The sequence below is a fragment of the Stenella coeruleoalba genome, assembly GCF_951394435.1.
Source record: "Stenella coeruleoalba genome assembly, chromosome: 10".
Lineage (NCBI taxonomy): Eukaryota > Metazoa > Chordata > Mammalia > Artiodactyla > Delphinidae > Stenella > Stenella coeruleoalba.
Window position 1 is genome coordinate 63,048,874 of NC_137156.1, and position 22,307 is coordinate 63,071,180.

A 22,307-nucleotide genomic window follows, 5' to 3' on the forward strand; every position below is an offset into this window, starting at 1 on the left:
TTTTCCAATTTGTATTCCTTTTATTTCTTTTTCTTCTCTGACTGCCGTGGCTAGGACTTCCAAAACTATGTTGAATAATAGTGGTGAGAGTGGACAATCCTTGTCTTGTTCCCGATCTTAGAGGAAATGTTTTCAGTTTTTCACCATTGAGAATAATGTTTGCTGTGGGTTTGTCGTATATGGCCTTTATTATGTTGAGGTAGGTTCCCGCTATGCCAACCTTATGGAGAGTTTTTATCATAAATGGGTGTTGAATTTTGTCAAAAGCTTTTTCTGCATCTATTGAGATGATCATATGGTTTTTCTTCTTCAGTTTGTTAATATGGTGTATCACATTGATTGATTTGCGTATATTGAAGAATCCTTGCATCCCTGGGATAAATCCCACTTGATCATGGTGTATGATCCTTTTAATGTGTTGTTGGATTCTGTTTGCTAGCATTTTGTTGAGAATTTTTGCATCTATATTCATCAGTGATATTGGTCTGTAATTTTCTTTTTTTGTAGTATCTTTGTCTGGTTTTGGTATCAGGGTGATGGTGGCCTCATAGAATCAGTTTGGGAGTGGTCCTTCCTCTACAATTTTTTGGAAGAGTTTGAGAGGATGTGTGTTAGCTCTTCTCCAAATGTTTGATAGAATTCACCTGTGAAACCATCTGGTCCTGGACTTTTGTTTGTTGGAAGATTTTTAATCACAGTTTCAATTTCGTTACTTGTGATTGGTCTGTTCATATATTCTGTTTCTTCCTGGTTCAGTCTTGGGAGGTTATACCTTTCTAAGAATTTGTCCATTTCTTCCAGGTTGTCCATTTTATTGGCATAGAGTTGCTTGTAGTAATCTCTTAGGATGCTTTGTATTTCTCTGGTGTCTGTTGTAACTTCTCCTTTTCCATTTCTAATGTTAATGATTTGAGTCCTCTCCCTCTTTTTCTTGATGAGTCGGCTAATGGTTTATCAATTTTGTTTATCTTCTCAAAGAACCAGCTTTTAGTTTTATTGATCCTTGCTATTGCTTTCTTTGTTTCTATTTCATTTATTTCTGCTCTGATCTGTATGTTTTCTTTCCTTCTACTAATTTTGGGTTTTGTTTGTTCTTTCTCTAGTTCCTTTAGGTGTAAGGTTAGATTGTTTATTTGAGATGTTTGTTGTTTCTTGAGGCAGGATTTTATTGCTATAAACTTCCCTCTTAGAACTGCTTTTGCTGCATCCCATAGGTTTTGGGTTGACGTGTTTTCATTGTCATTTGTTTCTAGGTATTTTTTGATTTCTTCAGTGATCTCTCGGTTATTTAGTAACGTATTGTTTAGCCTCCATGTGTTTGTGTTTTTTACGTTTTTTTCCCTGTAATTCATTTCTAATCTCAGAGCCTTGTGGTCAGAAAAGATGCCTGATATGATTTCAATTTTCTTAAACTTACTGAGGCTTGATTTGTGACCCAAGATGTGATCAATCCTGGAGAATGTTCCATGTGCACTTGAGAAGAAAGTGTAATCTGCTGTTTTTGGATGGAATGTCCTATAAATATCAATTAAATCTATCTGCTCTATTGTGTCATTTAAAGCTTGTGTTTCCTTATTAATTTTCTGTTTGGATGATCTGTCCATTGGTTTAAGTGAGGTGTTAAAGTCCCCCACTATTATTGTGTTACTGTCGATTTCCTCTTTTATAGCTGTTAGCAGTTGCCTTATGTACTGAGGTGCTCCTATGTTGGGTGCATATATATTTATAATTCTTATATCTTCTTCTTAGATTGATCCCTCGATCATTATGTAGTGTCCTTGCTTGTCTCTTGTAACATTCTTTATTTGAAAGTCTATTTTATCTGATATGAGTATTGCTACTCCAGCTTTCTTTTGATTTCCATTTGCATGGAATATCTTTTTCCATCCCCTCACTTTCAGTTTGTATGTGTCCCTAGGTTTGAAGTGGGTCTCTTGTAGACAGCATATATATGGGTCTTGTTTTTGTATCCATTCAGCGAGCCTGTGTCTTTCAGTTGGAGCGTTTAATCCATTCACGTTTAAGGTAATTATCGATATGTATGTTTTCTTAATTGTTTTGGGTTTGTTTTTATAGGTCCTTTTCTTCTCTTGTGTTTCCCACTTAGAGAAGTTCCTTTAACATTTGTTGTAGAGCTGGTTTGGTGGGGCTGAATTCTCTCAGGTTTTACTTGTCTGTAAAGCTTTTGATTTCTCCATTGAATCTGAATGAGATCCTTGCCGGGTAGAGTAATCTTGGTTGTAGGTTATTCCCTTTCATGACTTTAAATATGTCATGCCACTCCCTTCTGGCTTGTAGAGTTTCTGCTGAGAAATCAGCTGTTAACCTTATGGGAGTTCCCTTGTATGTTATTTGTCAGTTTTACCTTGCTGCTATAAATAATTTTTCTTTGTCTTTGATTATTGCCAATTTGATTACTATGTGTCTTGGCATGTTTCTCCTTGGGTTTATCCTGTATGGGACTCTCTACACTTCCTGGACTTGGGTGGCTATTTCCTTTCCCATGTTAGGGAAGTTTTCGACTATAATCTCTTCAATATTTTCTCGGATCCTTTCTCTCCCTATTCTCCTTCTGGGACCCCTATAATGTGAATGTTGTTGCATTTAATGTTGTCCCAGAGGTCTCTTAGGCTGTCTTCATTTCTTTTCATTCTTTGTTCTTTACTCTGTTCCACAGCAGCGAATTCTACCATCCTGTCTTCCAGGTCACTTATCCTTTTTTCTGCCTCAGTTATTCTGCTATGGATTCCCTCTAGTGTAGTTTTCATTTCAGTTATTGTATTGTTCATCTCTGTTTGTTTGTTCTTTAATTCTTCTAGATCTTTGTTAAACATTTCTTGAATCTTCTCGATCTTTGCCTCCATTCTTTTTCTGAGGTCCTGGATCATCTTCACTATCATTATTCTGAATTCTTTTTCTGGAAGGTTGCCTATCTCCACTTCAGTTAGTTGTTTTTCTGGCGTTTTATCTTGTTCCTTTATCTGGTACATAGCCCTCTGCCTTTTCATCTTGTCTATCTTTCTGTGAATGTGGTTTTTATTCCACAGGCTGCAGGATTGTAGTTCTTCTTGCTTCTGCTCTCTGCCCTCTGGTGGATTAGGCTATCTCCTGACTTATTGCACTTAGTATGATAATCTCTAGGTCCATATAGATGGCATTATTTCATTCTTTTTTATGACTGAGTAGTATTCCATTGTATAAATGTACCACATCTTCTTTATCCATTCCTCTGTTGATGGACATTTAGGTTGTTTCCATGTCTTGGCTAGTGTGAATAGTGCTCCTATGAACATTGGGAGGCATGTATCTTTTCGAATTAGAATTTTCTCTGGATATACACCCAGGAATAGGATTGCTGGATTATATGGCAACTCTATTTTTAGTTTTTTGAGGCACCTCCATACCATTTTCCCTAGTGGCTGTACCAACTTACATTCCCACCAACAGTGTAAGAGTGCTCCCTCTTCTCCATCCCCTCTCCAGCATTTGTTATTTGTAGACTTTTTAATGATGGCCATTCTGGCCAGTGTGAGGTGGTACCTCACTGTGGTTTTGATTTGCACTTCTCTAATAATTAGCCATGTTGAGCATCTTTTCATGTGCCTGTTGGCCATCTGTATGTCTTCTTTGGAGAAATTTCTATTTAGATATTCTGCCCATTTTTCAATTGGGTTATTTGTGGGGGGTTTTTTTTGTTGAGTTGTGTGAGTTGTTTGCATATTTTGGAAATTAAGTCCTGTCGGTCACATTGTTTGCAAATATTTTCTCCCATTCTGTAGGTTGTCTTTTCATTTTGTTTATGGTTTTGTTTGCTGTGCAAAATTAAAGCTGATGTTTTAAATTCACGTCTCCTCTCCTGTTAGTTATTGTTTTCCCTTCTACTTCTCCCTCTCTAATTCAAAAGAACAATTAATAACAATAGTATTTTTGATGATGATTATTATTATTATTATTTCCAGTGTAGTCCTCCTCTAGAGGTTGCAGAATTATCTAGGAACACAGGAGGTGATTTAGGGTATAATGTTAAGAAACTCAGCATCTTTCGTACTAGGAGAACCAAAGAATATGGCATTTAACTCAAGACAGGGTACTCCTATGATCATAAAATATTCTGAAATAAGATTCCAAATTATTACAATGATAAAAATCACAATTCTAGATCATTACACAGTGTGAATCATGATTTAAGTCCAGAGTGGCTAAGTGTACAAGGCCAAGAGCTAGGCTGCAATTCACAAGTATATCCTCTGGGATAGAACAACACGGAGCCTTGGACTGCCGGGAAAACAGCAGGGACTCAGAGACACTGTAGCACAGCCACTGGGAGGGGTTGGGGAGCTCTTCTAGGTTCCGAACAAGGTTCACACCTGCAGTCCAGGGTCAGACCGGGGTGGGTTAGAGAGCTATGCGGTCAGCAATTTTTCCCCACCCCCTCCCTGCCTGCTGACCCTCAGAAAGTCTGATAAAACTTCCCAGGAGCCCAGGAAGGATTCTGGTCACAGAGTAAAGTGGGGCCTGCTGGGTACCCCCAAGGTAAGTTATTTTCTCAAGTGCCAAAAAAGCTTTCTAGGAGACAATTTGTATGAAGAGTCAAAATGAGGCCTTAGGATGTTATCAAGATGCCAATTATTTTGACTTTCATCACTGCCCCTGTGAAAGCACAAAAAATAATGGGTCCTCAGAGGCACACTAACTCACCCCGGTACTTTAAGGAGACAGTTCTGGGAATACTCAGGCAGTAAGAACACCAGGAAAATGCTCAGGGTGAGGGAGGAGAGAGGCCTTTAATTGTCCTGGGTGAGCAGCAGCCATGCTACCAGCCCTCAGAGAACCACAGTAAATCCCCATCATCCTCAAAATATGCTTGGACCCTGGCCTTTCCCAGGGCATGGCAGAAATTACCACGCCTCAGCACCTGTGTGGGGGATGCCAAGGCTGGGCTGCAGACTGTGCGATCCTGGTAGCTAGAGGTGAGGAGGGAGAGATGGCAGCTTCTCAGGAAGAAGGTAGAGGAAAAGCAGAGGGCTGTGAATGGTAAGGGGCCTGCTGGTAGCAGAGACCCTGGCTTTGGAGAGAACAGCAGGAGCTGACCAGTGATGGAGCTGCCAGGTGGGGCATTAGGAAAAATCGCGTAAATTTAAGAAATTACTCAGAGCTGATGGGAGGTTGCAGGCCCAGAGAAGAGGGAGGTTCTTGAAGATTTCTGAGAGCTGGAGACTGCTAGGAATGCTTGTCCTTAGGGTAAGACCCAGGGAAGGTGAAGATCTAGAGAACAAGAACCCCAGAGAACCAAGAGTTGGCAAGGAGGAGCTGGGGGACCTCGGGGTCTGCTGATGCCTAGTGTGAGCACACTGCACAGCACAGTTTTGCACTAAAACCAAAGACCCAGAAGGGAAGAGCCAGAGAGAGTGGTAGGTGGTATCTGGTAAATACCTGAGTTCCGGTTTCCGGTTTGTTCCCAGGCGGTCCCCACGTGCTTAAGTGGTTTGGCACTCCCAGCCCAGAAGGAGCCAAGTGTTGCACTGGGAGAGATGTCCCAGGAGATGCAAAGCAAAGGCATTGTCTGAAGGAGAGACTGCCCTGGTTTGGGGGCTGGGGGCAACAGAAGGTCTACAGCAGGAGACCAGACAGGAGACGGGACGCTGATGACCCGAACAGGCGCTGTGGAGCACCCAGGATGAGGTGAGAGGTGTACAGCATAGCAGCCAGACCACAGCGACCTGGGTGGGTCTGGGCCATTGCCCTCTGTCATCCTCATCCTCTCTTAGTGACTTTTTCTCCCAGTGTTCCCAGGGAAAGGCTCAGCCATGCACTCAGTGTCTTTATATTGCTCTTAACTCTCCCAATCCTTGTAGCTTTAAACCTTTTAACCTAGCTGAGAAATGGATGATTCTTCCCCAGTGAAAGGAGAGAATTGGAACAGTGAAGACCAGCCCTCTTCTTGCCCCTGTTGTCAATGAACGAGTCATTTCTGTGCGGTGGGGGAGGGGCTAGGCCAGGTGAGGGGACGCCTGCTCTGACCTTCTCTCCATTCCTTTCTTTCCTTTTTTTTGGTATGCGGGCCTCTCACTGTTGTGGCCTCTCCCGTTGCGGAGCACAGGCTCCGGACACGCAGGCTAAGCGGCCGTGGCTCACAGGCCCAGCCGCTCCGCGGCATGTGGGATCTTCCCAGACCGGTGCACGAACCCGTGTCCCCTGCATCAGCAGGTGGACTCTCAATCACTGCGCCACCAGGGAAGCCCCCTTTCTTTCATTTTAACTCCTTCCATCCTTCTGCCTTGATGACTCCTAGGTCATGGAGATCCAGAGTGTATTTTTGTCTAAATCTCCCCAGTTGAGTTCTTTTGGGACCCACTCTACCCAAACATTGGAATGGCCACCAGGCTGATGACCTCCATCACTCAGGAGACTTAAAGAATGAACTGTGATGTGGGAATTGCACACGTAGGTGCACACAGGCTACAGTGGCACACTTCCTGTCCCGTCAAAGAAGTACTGATTTAGTACTTTAGTAAACTGCATTTTTGGAAGTGTTTCACTACTGAGATGATGCAAATCAAACTGACTAGGAGCACAGACCCTGAAGCTGAGCCTGCCAGCATCTTACTTCCTTTACCCAGTGGATGGTTCCAACTTAGAGAGACCAACAGGACACAGGCTCCATCCTCACTTTGCAGTCTCCTGCTTAGAGCTCTGGCTCTTAGAAAGCAGCCAAAGTCAGCATAGTGAACTAACCGATCATCCAACGTGTGTGTGTGTGTGTGTGTGTAGCACGATTGATCGATAGATCTAAATACGTTTTAGGTGTGTGTGTGTGTAAAGATACATAGATAGAAAGTTTTATCAAGTGCCTGAGTGTCTCATTTAAAAAATTGATGCTCTCCGGCTCCTTTGCATTTGTGACTACACAGAATCTGACAGTGACAGGGGTGGGTCAACAGAGGATCAGACTCTGAGTGGCTAGCTCCTAATTCACCTAGAAAGGGCAGTTTCTGGTGATGAAAAAATAAGAGTCAGGGAGGCAGAAGACCCAGGTTTGGTTTCAGCTCTGCTTTTTTGTGTAGCTGTGTGATTGTAGGCAAAATGCTGAACCTGAGCCTCAATTTTCATCTTGGAAAAATCAGGTGACTGTGTGTGTGTGTGTGTGTGTGTGTGTGTGTGTGTGTGTGTGTGTGTGTGTGTGTGTGTGTGTGTGTGTGTGTGTGTGTGTGTGTGTGTGTTGTCCTAGGAATTCTTAATATGCCTTCCAGAATTACAAATGCTATGACTATATTAAAATTGACCAAGGTTAGGAAAGTTATTGATTTTCCCCTGCTAGTTACCACAGGGTTAGAGAAAAGAGCAGTTCACAACCTACCTTGCTTTGGGGTATAAGAAGGTTTACAGTGACGCATGAGGCTAGCGGATTTGCATTATACTGAACTTCTCCAATGCCTGGATCAGGAGATAGAGGAAGACTGCCACCCTCATGCTTTCCTCTCTTAAGAGGCTGGCTTCTGCTAGAGATATCCTGGACCCCTAAGAGACAGGAACAACTGAAGCTACAGGGCAATGACCCAGACTCTCCTCCAGACAGATTCCTGTGAAAAAAGGGTCCCATTTCTTTGATATAATAGAGACATCTTGAGATAAAAGGAGGCTACATATTTTGAAGGTTCTCTTCCACTAGTACACAGTGGTTCTCAAATTTGAATCCCATCAGAATTTGTCACAGGGCTTGTTAAAGCAGATTGCTGGGCCCCACCCCAGAGTTTCTGCATCTGTAGGTCCTGGGCAGGGCCCCAGTTCTGCATCTCTAACAAGTTCCCGGGTGTTACTGATGTTGCTGTTCCAGGGACACCACTTTGAGAACTATCAAGAACGATACCTAGTATTCACTAGAACAGTATGCTCTAGAACAGTTATCAAGTATTCACTCAAAAGTGGGGATGGGGAGGAGATGGAACAAGAGAAAGTAGTTTAAATTTTTTTTAAGGTGTTAATTAGTCTGTAAGAGTTTACCTTGAAAAAATCTTAATGCCAAAATAGCTCAGGCTTTAAAACCAGCTTTTGAAATGTGTTTGTATACTAAAGGTTACACATATGAAAAGGAAGTCTACATGCCTTTTAAAATGAGTCATTTTCATGAAAGACACCTGGCTCAGAGGAACTACCGATTTCACCGTTTTGGCACTTAACTTGGTGTTTTGCAGGGCCTGAGGGAAATGCGTAAAAAGATAAATCACATAAAACCCTGTATGCCGCCGTGACCGGTGTCAGTGAGGCTGAGGGGTGGGGGTGGCCGCGTGGTAAGAGGCAAAAACACTGCCATTAGGGTCAGTAGTATGGTTTCCATCTCCCGCCTCTCCCAGACAGGTAAGGGAGACAGAGTTAGCCCTTCTCTCACTTTCTGAAGATTCCCTTCCTCACGTTTCAGGGGATTATCTTGTAATTCTTGGATTCCTTTTCCGAATCAAATAAAGACACATACGCATCTCTGGAGGAAAATGTCTGTATTAAAAGCCAAAAAAACACAGAAGTACAAGAAGAAATGCCCATCTGGCCACGTCACTGGATAGATCGACTTGGAAAAAGGTTAATAAAGTTCATTTTCAGCGGTAACAATATATCAGTGTTAAATCATTCCCATGCCTCCTCCCCCTTTTAAATAAATTAAAAAACAACAAACTTCAATTACTATGTTCAGATACAAAGAGCTTCCCTTACTACAGCAATAGCAATTTGATTTTTTTTACTAAAACTTTCATTTAAAACAGTTATTAAATATATAAAACAAATACACAGGATTTGGTCATTTTCTGCCATGGATATAGGGCACGTGGGTGCGGGGAGGAAGGAGGGCAGGGGGACGCAAAGAGGGGAAAGGGCCCCATTTCCCTCCTCTCCGTCTTCCAAGCTGCGGATCTCACCCTGCAGGGCAAGGGCTTGCATCTGCTTTTCGGAGCCAGAAGCGCGGCACAAACCTGGCTTTTCCCACACGCTGGGGCCTCTTCCGCGGACCCCTCCCCGGAAGAACTAACGGTCACTACTGCACGAAGCACACCGGCCGAGTCTCCCGGCGGGAAAGGCACCGAGAGCGCGGACATAGGGAGGACAAGGGGAGGAGTGGGGCGGGTCACTTGGTCGCCGCCCCCGAGGTGACGGCCGCGGCTGCTGCTGCGGCGGCGGCGGCTGCGGCGGCGGCGGCGGTGGTCCCAGCGGGTACGGCGGCGGGGGCGGCGGCGGCGGCGCTGGCGGTGGTCCGGCGCTGCTCCATGCCGTTGGGCAGGAAGCCGGCGATGATGGGCACCGGCCAGATGAGGGCGGCCACGCTCCACACGACGATGACCAGGGTCATGAAGCAGGCCACCAGCGTGGACTCGATGGGCTTGCGGTTCAGCCGCCAGCCCGGCTCGCCCTGCAGCTCCTCCAGGCTGAAGTCCAGGCAGCAGAAATGCAGCGGCTCTCCCTGCAGCCACAGCGGCCCGGGGGGCTCGGCCGCGGGGTAGGCGGGCAGCGCGGTGGGCGTCCCGGCGGTGGCGCCGGCGGGCCGGAGGCGGCCGGGGCGGCGGCCGCGCACCCAGCCGCAGCCCACGCAGAGGCGCAGGTCCTGCTGCGCGCCGCCCGCCGCCAGCCCTAGGTGCTCGATAAGTAGCGGCGGCCCGACTCGGTGGAAGGCGGCGGCGAAGAAGGCGCGGCCATGCGCGTTGGTGGAGAAGAGGAGCAGGTCGCACTGGAAGCCCCGCGGGCGGCCCCAACGCACGAGCAGCGAGCTCAGCATCTGTCGCTGCACGCTGATGTTGCACGGCGCCGCCGCCTCCTCCTCCGGGCCGGGGCGCTCGGGGGCCCCGGGCGCAGCCGAGGCCAGCAGCCGCGGGGCGGCAGGCTCGTCCGCAGACGACGCGTTGACCGAGGCGTTGAGGGGCGCCCCGAGGAGGCCCGGCGCGTCCGCGGCCCCGCCGCGGGCGGGCGGCAGCGGGCAGGCGGCGGCCAGCAGCGCGGCGAGCAGGGGCAGCATGGCCTGTGGCGGGCGCCTACGCGCGCAGGGCAGGCGGTGGCTGCATGGCGCGCGGGAGACGAGCCGGCGAGCGGACGGCGGGACCGCGGGGACTGGCGGCGGGCGGAGTGAAGACGCGTCGGGCCCCCCTCAGCCCACGGGGGCGGCGCGGAGGCGGGGGCGGCGGCTCGCTTGGCGCGTGGCTCCCTCCCGGCCCGGCGGTGTCTGGGGTTCCCCGCCGCCCCCGACGCGGGAGCCCTCGGACGGCCAGGCGGCTCTGCTGGGCCCTGCGCTCGCCGGGAGCAGGATTCCCCGACTCGGCTCCGCCTCCCGCGCGCCTCGCCCCATCCCGCCCCGCCCTCCGCCCGCTAGGCTCGGAGACTCCGGGGAGGGCGGGGTTGCACGCGCCGCGGCGGGAGCGGGGGCGTGGTCGGGCGGGCCGGGAGAGGTGTCGGCAGCTTGCGGGGGTGGGACTCCGAGGCCTGCGCGTGGGCCCGGACGGTCGCTTCTGTGGCTGTTTTCCGATAGTTTGGGGTGGGGTGGCTTGGCCCGGTTCGCGAAGCTTGCGGACGCGCCCTGGCGGCCCCGCCACACCGCCGGAGTCCAACTCCAAGCGGCGAAGGCACTTTGAGGGAATGGCGTCCTCGGAGGGAGGCTTTTGTCACGCCTGAGGCGGGCCTGAGATGTCTCACCTTAGTGCTCACCTGGACCTCGCTCCTTTTACAGAAGGTAAAACTGAGGCGGAGAGAGGGGGAAAGACTTCCCCAGGCCACCCCAAGAGCCAGAACCAGAACTCCTGGCCACGAGTGACTCTTAGGTCTGGAGAGTTTGGCGGGTTTTTAATGTACCTCCAACACAATAGATCCACTTGGTATTCTCACAGCAAGCAAACCCCAAAATTCCAAGAACTCTATGGAGTTGGGGTGGAGAGGTTCGGGTGGGAATGTGAGCCCCATAACCTTGCAGCTCTGGGGTTTCCTGATAAGGACTTTCATTCCCAGGAAACAGCTCCTCATGTGCAAGGCCCTGTCTGGCAAGTCCAATGAGCACGTATTTATGAAAGATTTGTATGTAGAGTCTGTTCAAGGGAAGATTCATCTCCGTTAGGATATTAAGTGGAGGAAGGCCTGTCAAGAATAACGTGCCAAGATCAGATTTATATTTTAAAAAACACTTTCCTAGCAGTTTGGCCTTTTACACTTGGTAAGAAAAATTCACTGATGCTGCTCCAAGAGAATACCCCTGTGGTTTGAAGCCAGTGTGCTGCGTGAGCACCAGCTATTCCTGAGTCTGAGAGGGAAGGGGTGGAGAGAGCAGAAACAGGCCATCACCGAAATGGCACTCCGTCTAAACCAGCTCCATTTCCTGAACAGAACTACATCGCTAGGCTTGGTGGCTGATTACATTTCTGGCAGAGTTATCCATTGTTTCTAACAATAAGTCAAACCAGGTTGAGGAAGATGTAAAAACAGCTCCAAAATATAGGTCGCAAACCTACCTGCCTTCTTTCCACTTGGGCAAGTTATTATTCTGACTTGGCCTTGGCTTCCCAATCTGAACAGTGGGGTCAGTGGTACCTGCCTTGCGGGGTTGCTGTGATCAGTGCACTCAACCCAGTGTCTGTCCATCTGTTCACAGAGGTGCTCATGCGTTGGCTGATGAGATGTAGTTCCTATCAGTCTAGCCCGAGCTGGCTGTCTGGAATGACCCTTGGTTTCTACAGAAATGATGAATTTCCTTGAGGGGATGGGACTCCCTTTTGTTTAAGCCTTCGTCACTTTTCTGCTGGGAAGCAAGCTACCAGAGAGAACAATGTGAATTTTCGTGCTTTTATTAAAAGTTAGTTTTCCTTTTAGACTTGCATGCCAGGAACAGAATTTATTGTCTGATACGGCAGAGCGGTTTTAGTCTGAGCCATGTGGCTGGTGAACAGCCCAAGAACAGGGGCCTCAGGTAATCTTCAGGGCTGAGAGAGGCCCAGTCTTCAAGGGGTGGGTTTTGAGTCCACTGTCTTTGACAGTAGGTGATGCTCTCCAGGGTTTCAGCCAGAGGTGGGAGCTTGCTGGCTTTGTCTGAGCAGCAGGGAGGCAGCAGCAAAGGAAGAAGACACAGAGCCACTTGGGGAGCCAAATAGTTAGCTGCAAGGCTGTGCCACCATTGCCCTGCGTCCTAGGAACCTGAATTCTGCCCACTTTTCCAGCACGTGTAGGACTCCAAAACCTTACCCTCGTTCAGAGGGACAACCACACAGTTCTAGATTGATTTGCTGTCTTTAGGGGCAATTGGAATTTGGGAAGATAAGATAAAATTACGTTGTTTTCGGTCTTGTTTACTTCTGTGTTACCAGCAATGGCAGAAGCACTTGAGCACAGGGGAGAGGCTGTGTTTGTTGATTGGACAAATTTGCCTGTTTGCTAATAGCTCTGACCAGCCACCATTTATTTAGTACTTTCCACATGCCAGGTGTTTTACACACATCATCTCTACTCTTTTCAACAATCCTATGGATGTGATACCTATTTTACAGTGAAAAGACTGAGGCTCAAAGAGCGTGAGTAACCCACCTGAGGCCCCACAGCAACTGGTGGCAAAACCGGAATATCAGTCCAGTCTCCACTGACTCGAAAGTTTGTGCTTTTCAAAGAACTAGTTGTGTCTTGTCTTATTGAGGTTGGGTACCAAAGTCTGTGCATAAGTTAAAAGAATATATGGTGTAATTCTAATTTCATTTTGATAAAAACTTTTGGTCGAGTTTCTTTTTAAAGATATATATATAACCAACATATTATAACAGCATTAGACAAAGATTGGAAAACAGTGGAGGAAACCATTAGAATCCCGGCTACCTGATTCTTTACTTCTCTGCTCTTTTCTGCAATCTTCGTATTCTCTAAATGTGCAACTAATACTTAAAAAAAAAAAAAAAAAAAAGGAAATTGAAGTCCCACTACCTTTTACAGCCATTATCACTTTGTGTTCTTCCCTTCAGCCCAGAGGGGATCTGGGGTCCAGCCAGGAGCATAGGGCACTCAACATGCAGTTGCTGACTGAGTGAGTTGGCCTGCTGGTTAAGAATTCTGCCCAAGCTACAGGCGGAGACCTGGTTAAGTTGTCTGGCTCCTGGTCCCTTCTCTGATCCATCTCCTACCACTTTCCCTTTCCCTCACCGGCTCTGTTCCAGGCATACTGCCTTCCTTGCTATTCCTGGAACACAGCAAGCAAATGCAGACGCAGAGCCTTTGCCCATGCTGTTTCCTCTGCCTAGGATGCCATTCTTTCTGATAGCTATCTTGCTTGCTCCCTCCCTTCCCACAGATCTCTGTTAAGATGTCAGCTTCCCCAGAGAGGCCTTTCCGGACCAGTCCTGTAAAACAGCACCCATTCCCAGCATCCCCATCCCTCTCCATCCTCTTGTGCATGGTTCCGTGTCTTCCTGGTACTTATCTTCAGCCGTCACACCGTAGGTTTTTCTTCTTTGTTTAATGTCTATCCCTTCTTTGGAATGCTTGCTGCCTCAAAGCAGGGCTTTATCTGTTTTGTTCAATGGAACAGTGCGTGGCATATAGTAGGGGTTCAATGACTAGCTGATGAATGAGTGAATTTAATAGACTGGGCCAACCCAGCAGGCAGGATGTCGGGGAGCGGTCAGGGAATTGAGATGGACAGAGCCACGCCAGTTCCACAGCAACAAGACTCACGTAGCCCCTACCAGCCTGCAGGCCTGGAGCCGCCCACCTGGCCCTGCCCTGCCCGGGACTGGTGGAGGAGCCAGGTCCCATGGGGAACCACCTGCCGGGGCAGAGTTTGGCCTGGAAGACTGAATTGATCTCGCAAACCCTGACACCCAGCAGCACTGAGGGACATGAGTCAGGGCAAGCTGAATGACTAGGAAGAACATCCCAGATGAGCCCAGACTTCCCTTCTATCTAAGGAAGAAAGGCAAACGAGACTCCTTCCATCTCCTCAAGTCCTATCATTTTTATCAAACGAATGGAAGACTTTGATAAATCTCTGTTTTGTCTATAAAATATAGCAAGTTCTTCTACATGGACCGTATTGTTAGAAAACAATCATGAGGACTTCAAAGAAAATAATTACTAATGATGCCCAGTTGTTTCATTCTTTTCATTTCCTGTGTCCTTCCCCTGGTGTTAGCTAATTTTTCCTTATGCTGCCTACTGAAGTTATAATTAACAAAAAGATCTCCCTGGGTTATTTGAATTCCTTTCATCTAACGACCTCAGAGTGCCACAGGTACAGTAATTTGTTAGATATGATTACCACACGCTGTAGACTGAGAAGTAAGCAAGAACCACAAAAGAATCGTAAAAATAGGACAGAGGAAAGAGGGGCTTAGAAACCAGTGGTTCAGCTATACCAGAGTCACTGGTGAAGGCTGTGGTAGTTGGGTTGGCATGTGTTTTGACGGGGCGGGGGGGGGGGGGGTGGGGTGGGGTGGGGGGGGTGGGGCGGGCACTAGGAAATAGGGGAAGAATTCTTTTCATTCCAGTCTCCCTGTGAAATCCCATTCCTCAGATGGGAAACTTGACTGCAGGAGCAGCTGAAGAGCTGGGCCTTTGTACCAGGCACTGGGGGAGGGCTGGGGGCCCCCAGTGTTCAGGTGATTAGAGCCTGACCAGTCCTGTGCCCTCTGCTTCCAGGCTGCTTCGTGACCTCACCGGGTGGCTCAGCCAGATCTCCAGGGTGTGGATGTTTATTCTTCCTGATCACTGTGGTCAGAAGGGAGATTTCCCTCCGCGTACTTCTGGCAGCAATTATAGCCCACACAATTCATTTGGCAATTAATCGTGGGCTGCCTTGGGACAAGGCTGCTGTGGCCAGCTCAAGCTGTTACTAAGACAATTCAGTCTGGTGCATTCATTGTTTGCTTGTGGATCTCCTCTGTGCATGGTGGGCAGGGCCACTGCTGGTATTTCTTTTCTATCCAGAGACCCAGACATCATGCTGGGCTTCTGGTAAGATTTCAGCAAAGACTTTTTGAGGCAATAAGAAGCTTGTGCTGTTATAGGAAGATGGAGAGTATCTAAGAGAGAACTGTGAGGAAGAAAATGGTGCCCAGGTGATAACATATGTGAAATAATTTGAAGCGGAGAGAAATCCTGCCAAGTCAGACCCTCTTTTGGGTTTGGCCTAGCATTGGTACCTTCACCAGATGATAACTGTCCCTTGACAGACACTTACTGTGCTCCAGGCACTGTGTCAACCACTTGAAATGCATCCCCACCGTAGTCTCCTGAGAAAGAGATTACTGTGACCATTTTACAGATGAGGTAAACGGAGCCTCGAGGGATTAAGTCACTTATGCAGAATCACAGTGGTGGAACCAAAATCCAAACCTCATCTGACAACAGTGTTCTTAATCACAGCCCTGCTAAATGGTCTCTGCCATCACCGACAGCCTTGTGAGTTGGAGGTTATTGTCCTGTTTTAATGATGAGGAAGCAGGAGCAGGATGTCTGGGCAGTTGGCAAAGGATGGGTCATCTGCATCTCTTCAGCATTCCAATTATATCTAGCCTACACTCAGTCCCAGTTCATAAATTCCATCAATACTGAAATTCTGGAGGATGTTTTTCCAATCTGGTGCATCCTTATGGATGGAGCCCTGGATTCCCCATGCCTGTTGCTCTGCCTCCAGGGCCATCAGGGCTCCTGGTACTCAGTAAGTGCTGGTCAGGAACCTGGGATTCAGCAGGGACTGCTCAGCTGCGCAGACATCCAGCCTGGAGCTCCTGAGATACCTGAGAGCTTTCAGGTATGACGTTGATGGATTCTAAGATAATGTATTCACAAGTTACTTGGCGAAATATTCAAGAGGTATTGACTAAACCCCATTGATGGGGATAGCAGAATAGTTTCTGTGAAAAAACCGCCATTAAACACTTATTTCCAGGGTGAGCATCTGTCAGGCAAACTAACTGAAACTATCTTTTAAAAACTTTTTTTTTTTTTGGTAATATGGTGATGTGCATTTCTAAAACTTTGGTGTTGCTTAAAGTAATTTCTTTTGGAAAGACAACCCTTAAAGCAAATGATATTTTGTTGTTCTTTTTTTTTTTTGCGGTATGCGGCCCTCTCACTGTTGTGGCCTCTCCCGTTGCGGAGCACAGGCTCCGGACGCGCGACGCGCAGGCTCAGTGGCCATGGCTCACGGGCCCAGCTGCTCCGCAGCATGTGGGATCTTCCCGAACCGGGGCACGAACCCGTGTCCCCTGCATCAGCAGGCAGACTCTCAACCACTGCGCCACCAGGGAAGCCCTATTTTGTTGTTCTTGTATCCACCTTATAAAAAATTAAAATGTCATTTAACATTTATAAATGTAAATTCTGAGAGTTTCAGTATGGCAAATATGGGAGACAGAGCTGGGTCATCAGAGCCAAGGCAGCTGAAATGTTCCCCATCAAGCAGTAACCAGCGTCATAAAAATTTACTTCATGCTGCTTCAAAACAGCACCAAACACTCCCTTCAAGTGAAATCGTTGGTGTTCCGTTTCCAGAGGTAGGGAGGAGACGGAGGAAGCAAGAGCCCATTTGGAGAGGGCCAGGAACATTGGAACACATTTGTCAAAGTCTTTCATGCCTTCTCACTGCGCCCCCTTCCTGCTGGATCTACTGGCCCCACATTCAAGGGGACATCTGCCACTTGCCTGGGCATGTCCTGTCACTCAGGGGTCCTGCCTGGCATTGCCTTCGTGTTGAGTTGGCCTCTTGGTCTACCCATTCTTTCTCTACTAAAGTCCCCAGATTTGGAGATTTGAGAGAGTTGTGACTATGAACATGGCCTTTGGAGCTGGGCAGACCTAGACTGGATGCAGTACTTTACTGTGTCTCGGTTTTCTTGTCTGTGAAATGGGCCTAAGAGCTGCTCTCTTCTAAGGGTTAAATGGGATTCTTATTGCAAAACAGCATTCAGTGAGAGTGGCTAGCACTTTGGGTTCCAGAAACATGGGCACGCAGCTCTTCCTCTCTCCTTACACTGCTGTGGAAACGGATGTATTTGCACCTGCAGGGGTTCATCATTGTATGTGGAAAATAAAGAAAGAGGGATGGCTCCTGGCTTAAAAGAAGCTAGCGTACATTCCTGTCTACCCGGAGCCATCCCTAGTAATCAAGCACACTTGGATTCCTGTGGCCATGAGAGTTGGAAGGGATCGCAGAGGCCACCTAGTCCAAGCTCCTCGTTTTATAAATGGGGAAACCAAGGCCCAAAGATGGCTGCTGGCCTCACCAAAGATCACAGTCTGGTTGGCAGCAAAACCAGGGCTGGAAGCCAAAACCCATGGCCAACTGGCCATCAAACATGGCACCTCTGTAAGTACAGTCTGTTGCAGTGCTTTTACAGCTGCACTTTAAAAATGAGGTCCAGTTGCAAAGGGAGAGCAAAGAGCCTTTCTAATTTACTTAGAGAAGAAGAGGAAAATAATGGGCTTTATAATTGCCAGAATCACACTCCTAACTCTATTTACACGATGGAGGATTGACTGCGTGGGCTGAAAGTGTCAGCACACTTGGCAAGCTTCCATTCTGATGCATTGAAGCCTTTCTCCTTCCAGCTCTGCTAAGAACCTGGGTCAGGCCCCAGGAGACCCCGATGTGAGTGGAAGCCCAGGCTGAACCAACCCCACCCTTAAGTCCTGAAGGAGTCCATGGGAATAGGCAGGAACTTGGAGCCCACTGTCCAAGTGAGGCCACTGTCCAAGTGAGGCCACTGGGGCCATCAGGTCATGCTTCTTCCTGGTACCCGGCCTGTTGGCCAAACTCCTGCAGTCCTTTGCATGGTATGAGAATCCCCAGGTGACTGCCTGCTTGAAGCTATGTACCAGGGTCACCCAGAGCTGGCTGTGCCCTGTCCTCACCATCCAGGCTGTCCCCGTCAATGGCAGTCTTCATTTTGATGGTACCTCAGTTTGCTTTGCCCTGTGCACTTTGGAGATGTGAGCTGTGAGCCCCTCCATGGAAGAACCCAGTGCCACCCTGGAACTGGGCCTGTGGTTCCAGCCCTGTCCACCCTAGCCCAGCATGTATCGCCCTCTCTGGCTGGCTGCTGACTAAGCAATGGAGCACACAGGTGGCAGGGATCAGATTTCTCTTAAAGCCAAACTCCTGTGGAAATCTAATGAGTGAAGCTCAGAGATTTCCCACACTGCCCACTTGCGACTCGCTTTTCAGTGACAGTAATGGAAAGGAAACACATTTGGCTTCCCATAGGCAGACAGTCTCACAATGTCCCATGCTCCACCAGGGCCCAACCATCTCACTGTCACAGAGACTGATACCTGCAGTCACCTACAGTCCCCTGAGCAGGCATCTCCCAGAGGGGACCCATTAGGGTTCTGAACTGACCCCTGTGGCTTACACCTTTCTTAAATCCAGTTCACTTTAGTCTCTTGTTCATCAGTGATCTGGCATCTTGTTTTAAGCCTCAAAATGGCAGATCACTTTTATCTTGTAGGCTAGCTTGGATTGGCTGGAAGTCATTACCTGAGTGCTGTGTTCGGAAGGATTCTGAGGCTGAATCTTGGCTCAAGGGGGAAATATTGTGATGGACTAACAGTAGCTGCCAGGGTATGAAGGAATACAGATAGTGAATATCTGGTTTTGTCTGCCTGTTTCTTCAGGAAAGGACCTCCCTTTCTCTGGGGTATCTGCTGCTCCCTAAATCCGTATGGTTTTGGTGGTGCTACCAGTTAGAGTACCTGGACCCTGGTTTCAGTGATGAACATGTGACCCAGGCCTAGCCAATCATAGTGCCCCAGCCACCTAACCCTAATGATTTGCCCAGGGAGCATGTGACCCAAGCCAGCCAATCAGAGACCGCCCTTGGGATTTGATACATGAAGCTGGAGGAGAGAAGGCATCTCTTTCCTCTGGCATGTCTGGCTGGAATGAAGGAATACTGGAGTTGTCTGCAGCTCTGCCCACTCCTTCCTCCACCCCCTGCCCATTTCTCCTCTCCCTGCACACAGAAAGCCTGTTTACAGTAGGAAGGAATAACCAATAGCAGTTTCTGAGAGATGCCGGAAGGCTTGTTGTTATCATTTGTGACCCTTGATCTAGCAGGACTTGAAGCCTGCACTGCCCCTGTTCTGACCAGATTGTGAGCTTAAAAGCACAGTTGTGAAAATGGAAGCAGGCTAGAGTTGCGTGTCGGACACATGCAACCAAATACATGCAGCAGCTATCTGTCAGCCCTCTTGTTATCACTCAAAACACCCTCAGCTTTAGCACTGCTTTAATCTTACTGGGAAGCCCCTCTACTCCCTTTTCTCACAGCCCCCAGAATGCCAGCTGTACTCTTTGAACCCCTCTAATTCTCTCAAAGAAAGAAGACACTTTTTTCTCTCCTTGATCATATTCATAAATGAGCACCACTCCCTCCCCTGCTCAATCTCAGGGGAAATTTCTGTTCTCTATATAATTAGCATTTGAACCGAATCACTCAACATTTGTGAATCTGTGTTCCAAGGTCATAATCGTGAATAAAGAGAAAGTTTGTAGCTCCAAGACATTTATCATGTTGTTTACGATGGTGAAAAATTGGAAACCAACAAAATGCCCCCCAGTAAGGGGATGGCTAGGAAATAGAGAAATGTTCTCCTTATGAAAGAGTACGCAGCCATGACAATTCTCTTTACAGAGAGTTTTCTGCTGAGTGTGGCATTGAGACCATCATGCAGACTTTAGCTCCTCTCATGGTGTCCAGAGTGTAGAACCCCCAGAACTTTGGTTATTTGCATAACCTTCACCGATGCTTTGTGCAGTTTAGGGAGAGGGCACATTGCATAAGGCTTGTGATTCCACCGACAATATCTTGAGATACTCCCTGTTATGGGGGTCTCACTCTCTCTTCCTTTTTCCCACATAGCACCCAGCCTCACTGTCTTCACTCTCCTCTCCCCTAGATTTCCTCAGGGAACCTCAGAAGTCCTTCCCTTCTATTGTAAAGAGCAATCCAGTTCTTCCCTGGATCCTACCTCCCAATCTATCCTGGGACTCCCCTGACCTGAGCCATGCAGGGAACCAGACCCTTCCTTCTTACAAGACCATTGAGCCCTGGATTTTGCCACTGGAGCATGTTCTGGAGCTTCCCGATCTCCACCAAAATTGGCTTTCCAGACCTTAACTGCTCCTGAATCCCCTGGAGGGCCCACCCTAGTGGTTCTGATGCAGCAATGCAGGGTGGGGCCTGAGAATCTGCATCTCTAACAAGACCCCTGATGGTTTCCAGGTGATGCTGAGGCTGCTGGTCTGGGGACACACTTTGAGAACCACTGACTTGGAGCATTTCTCTTGAACACATAGAATACTCTCCCTAAGAGGAATTTTGTGAACAGTGTTTGCTCCATCTTGTCACATATTATTATAGTACTATTCCTGGAGATAGAAAACGTTACATAAAAATGTTTATGCCAGGGGCATCTGCTTCCCAGTTTCTCCAGAGAAGGGGATCCCAGACTGCCCATCATCTGGATTTGCTTAACTAAAGAGATCCAGATCTTTCCATGGTTTGGAAAGATGATTTCCAGCAACTAACCAGGGCAGCTTCCATGGTATCCAGGCCAGAGAAGGTGCCAGGATGAGGAGCAGTGTTGGGAGCAGGGCTGGGCCAGCAGAGGTTGGAGTCCGGCCCCAGAAGCCAGGTCAGGGACCAGTCAACTCACTGGCAGCTCTACTCAATCATCACTGTACCAAGCGCATGTCAGAGATGACCAGGGACACAGCTCTCTGCTGGTGGAGGAAGGGGAGCCAGGCCAAGTCAGCACGTGAAAATATGAAGTCACCCCAGACTCATGGTGGGCACTGACGGAAAAGCTACGGGAGGTGGGGAAGCCCCAGGGCACCTGGTTCTAGTCCTGCCCTGGTGTTGGCTGGTGAGCCTTCCATCTTGAGCACATCGCGTCACCTGTTTCAGTTCCAGTGTCTCATTGGTAAAACGAGGGGCCTGCACCAGATGATGTCCTTGGCTCCTTTAGATTCCACGGTCAAATGTGTCCTCAGGGCTGGCACTTCTCCTCTTCATTGGGACTGTCTTCCTTTTGTGGGGTAAGGGGGATAAAGGGCCAGCTCGGGTGTTACGAGAACTTGGGCCGGTTAGCACGCCTTGATGCGTGTGACAGCCTCTTTGGTTATGAGGGGTCGTCAGGCGGTGAGAGATCCAACACGCTGTCTCAGTCCCTGGGGTGCTCCTTTTACTCTGACAAGTGGAAGCAGGATGTTGGGGAGCACAGGTGTGGAGATGGGTCGCATACTGGGCTTCCAGATGTGGGGAGTGCCCAGCACAGCTGGACCACATTTGGTCCCCACTGGCTGCTGGGATCTGAAGGACAGGAGGAAAAGCATCGATAGCTCTTGCAGGGCCTCTCTGGACAGCAGCCCTGATGGCTTAAAATGGATGTGGATTGTGAAGGGAAGGGAGGCACTCCACTGGGGCAGGGGCACCGAGGACAGTATTGTCGTCTGAGTGCAGGAGTGTGGCTCCTCCCTGCAGCCAGCCGTGGGATGTGGCATTGCCCACTAGGGTACTGCTGGGGATTTGCCGGGCATTTATATAGTTTCCCCAGGTTCTATAGTCAGACTGTTCCCAGGACTCGGAGAGCTCTCATCTGCCAGCAGGAGCTCCTGGTGGCCTTGCCAGCCTCAGGCAGGGCCCTTCTCTGGCCCGATGGGGCTTCCCCTGTAACTTTGGGACAGACCTAGGCTCTGGGTGTTTCCCCTGCTTTCTCCCTTCCCGTGTCCCTCTTTCCAGGTGCCTGGGGATTCTCTTAGCCGACAGCCAGCTGAGCACTTCACACTTCATTGAAAAATCACCACAATAATTACCAGATCATTAACAAGGGATTTTGAAAAGGCACTTAAGCATCTCTCCCATAATTGCAAAGACAGGTGTAACAGTCTATCTGGGCAGAGAAGAATGGTTTAAAGGGATGTTGGGGACTGAGTGTAAAAATAATTAAAGTGGGCTGAGCAGCGGCAGGAGTGGGTAACCTTCTTATCTGAGCATGGTAACAACCCAGGCAGCAGTGAGGAGGCCTCACAGTTTTAGACAAAACACAAAACCTACAGACTTTGTTTCTTCTCTTACACTTTAATAAGGAATTTGACATAAATCCTAGGTCTTCCTTAGAACGCCTGGTACCTGTTTCGACAAGGTTCGTGTACAAGAAACATAACCTATCCTGCACCACGGGCTTCATTATTAATTTTATTCATTACAGTTAATGAAAAATCAAATGTCCAAATGGCTGGGGACGAGGTGGGCAGATAAGCTCTCCTTATATCAAAAGTCCCACAGGAAGGAAGATAAATGGTT

General features: G+C 48.2%; 2 protein-coding genes and 1 long non-coding RNA gene across 3 annotated transcripts in view; 2 read left to right on the plus strand and 1 right to left on the minus strand.

Moving 5' to 3' along the window:
- The window catches only part of LOC307192169, a 66,487-nt gene extending 60,435 nt beyond the window's left edge, over window positions 1-6,052 (plus strand). The window contains exon 3 of the long non-coding RNA XR_013829998.1: window positions 5,463-6,052. This is a non-coding gene — a long non-coding RNA (uncharacterized lncRNA). The remainder of the gene's footprint in view (window positions 1-5,462) is intronic.
- Window positions 6,053-7,930: 1,878 nt separating this feature from the next.
- On the minus strand, window positions 7,931-10,315 carry TMEM158 (transmembrane protein 158). Its single transcript, XM_079932807.1, has one exon. The coding sequence runs from the start codon at window positions 9,995-9,997 to the stop codon at window positions 9,116-9,118; it is 882 nt and encodes a 293-aa protein (XP_079788933.1). The 5' UTR covers window positions 9,998-10,315; the 3' UTR covers window positions 7,931-9,115.
- Window positions 10,316-10,465: 150 nt separating this feature from the next.
- The window catches only part of LARS2 (leucyl-tRNA synthetase 2, mitochondrial), a 278,070-nt gene continuing 266,228 nt past the window's right edge, over window positions 10,466-22,307 (plus strand). Inside the window, exon 1 of the mRNA XM_079934198.1 lies at window positions 10,466-10,705. The gene's annotated coding sequence lies outside the window, so the exon portion shown is untranslated. The remainder of the gene's footprint in view (window positions 10,706-22,307) is intronic.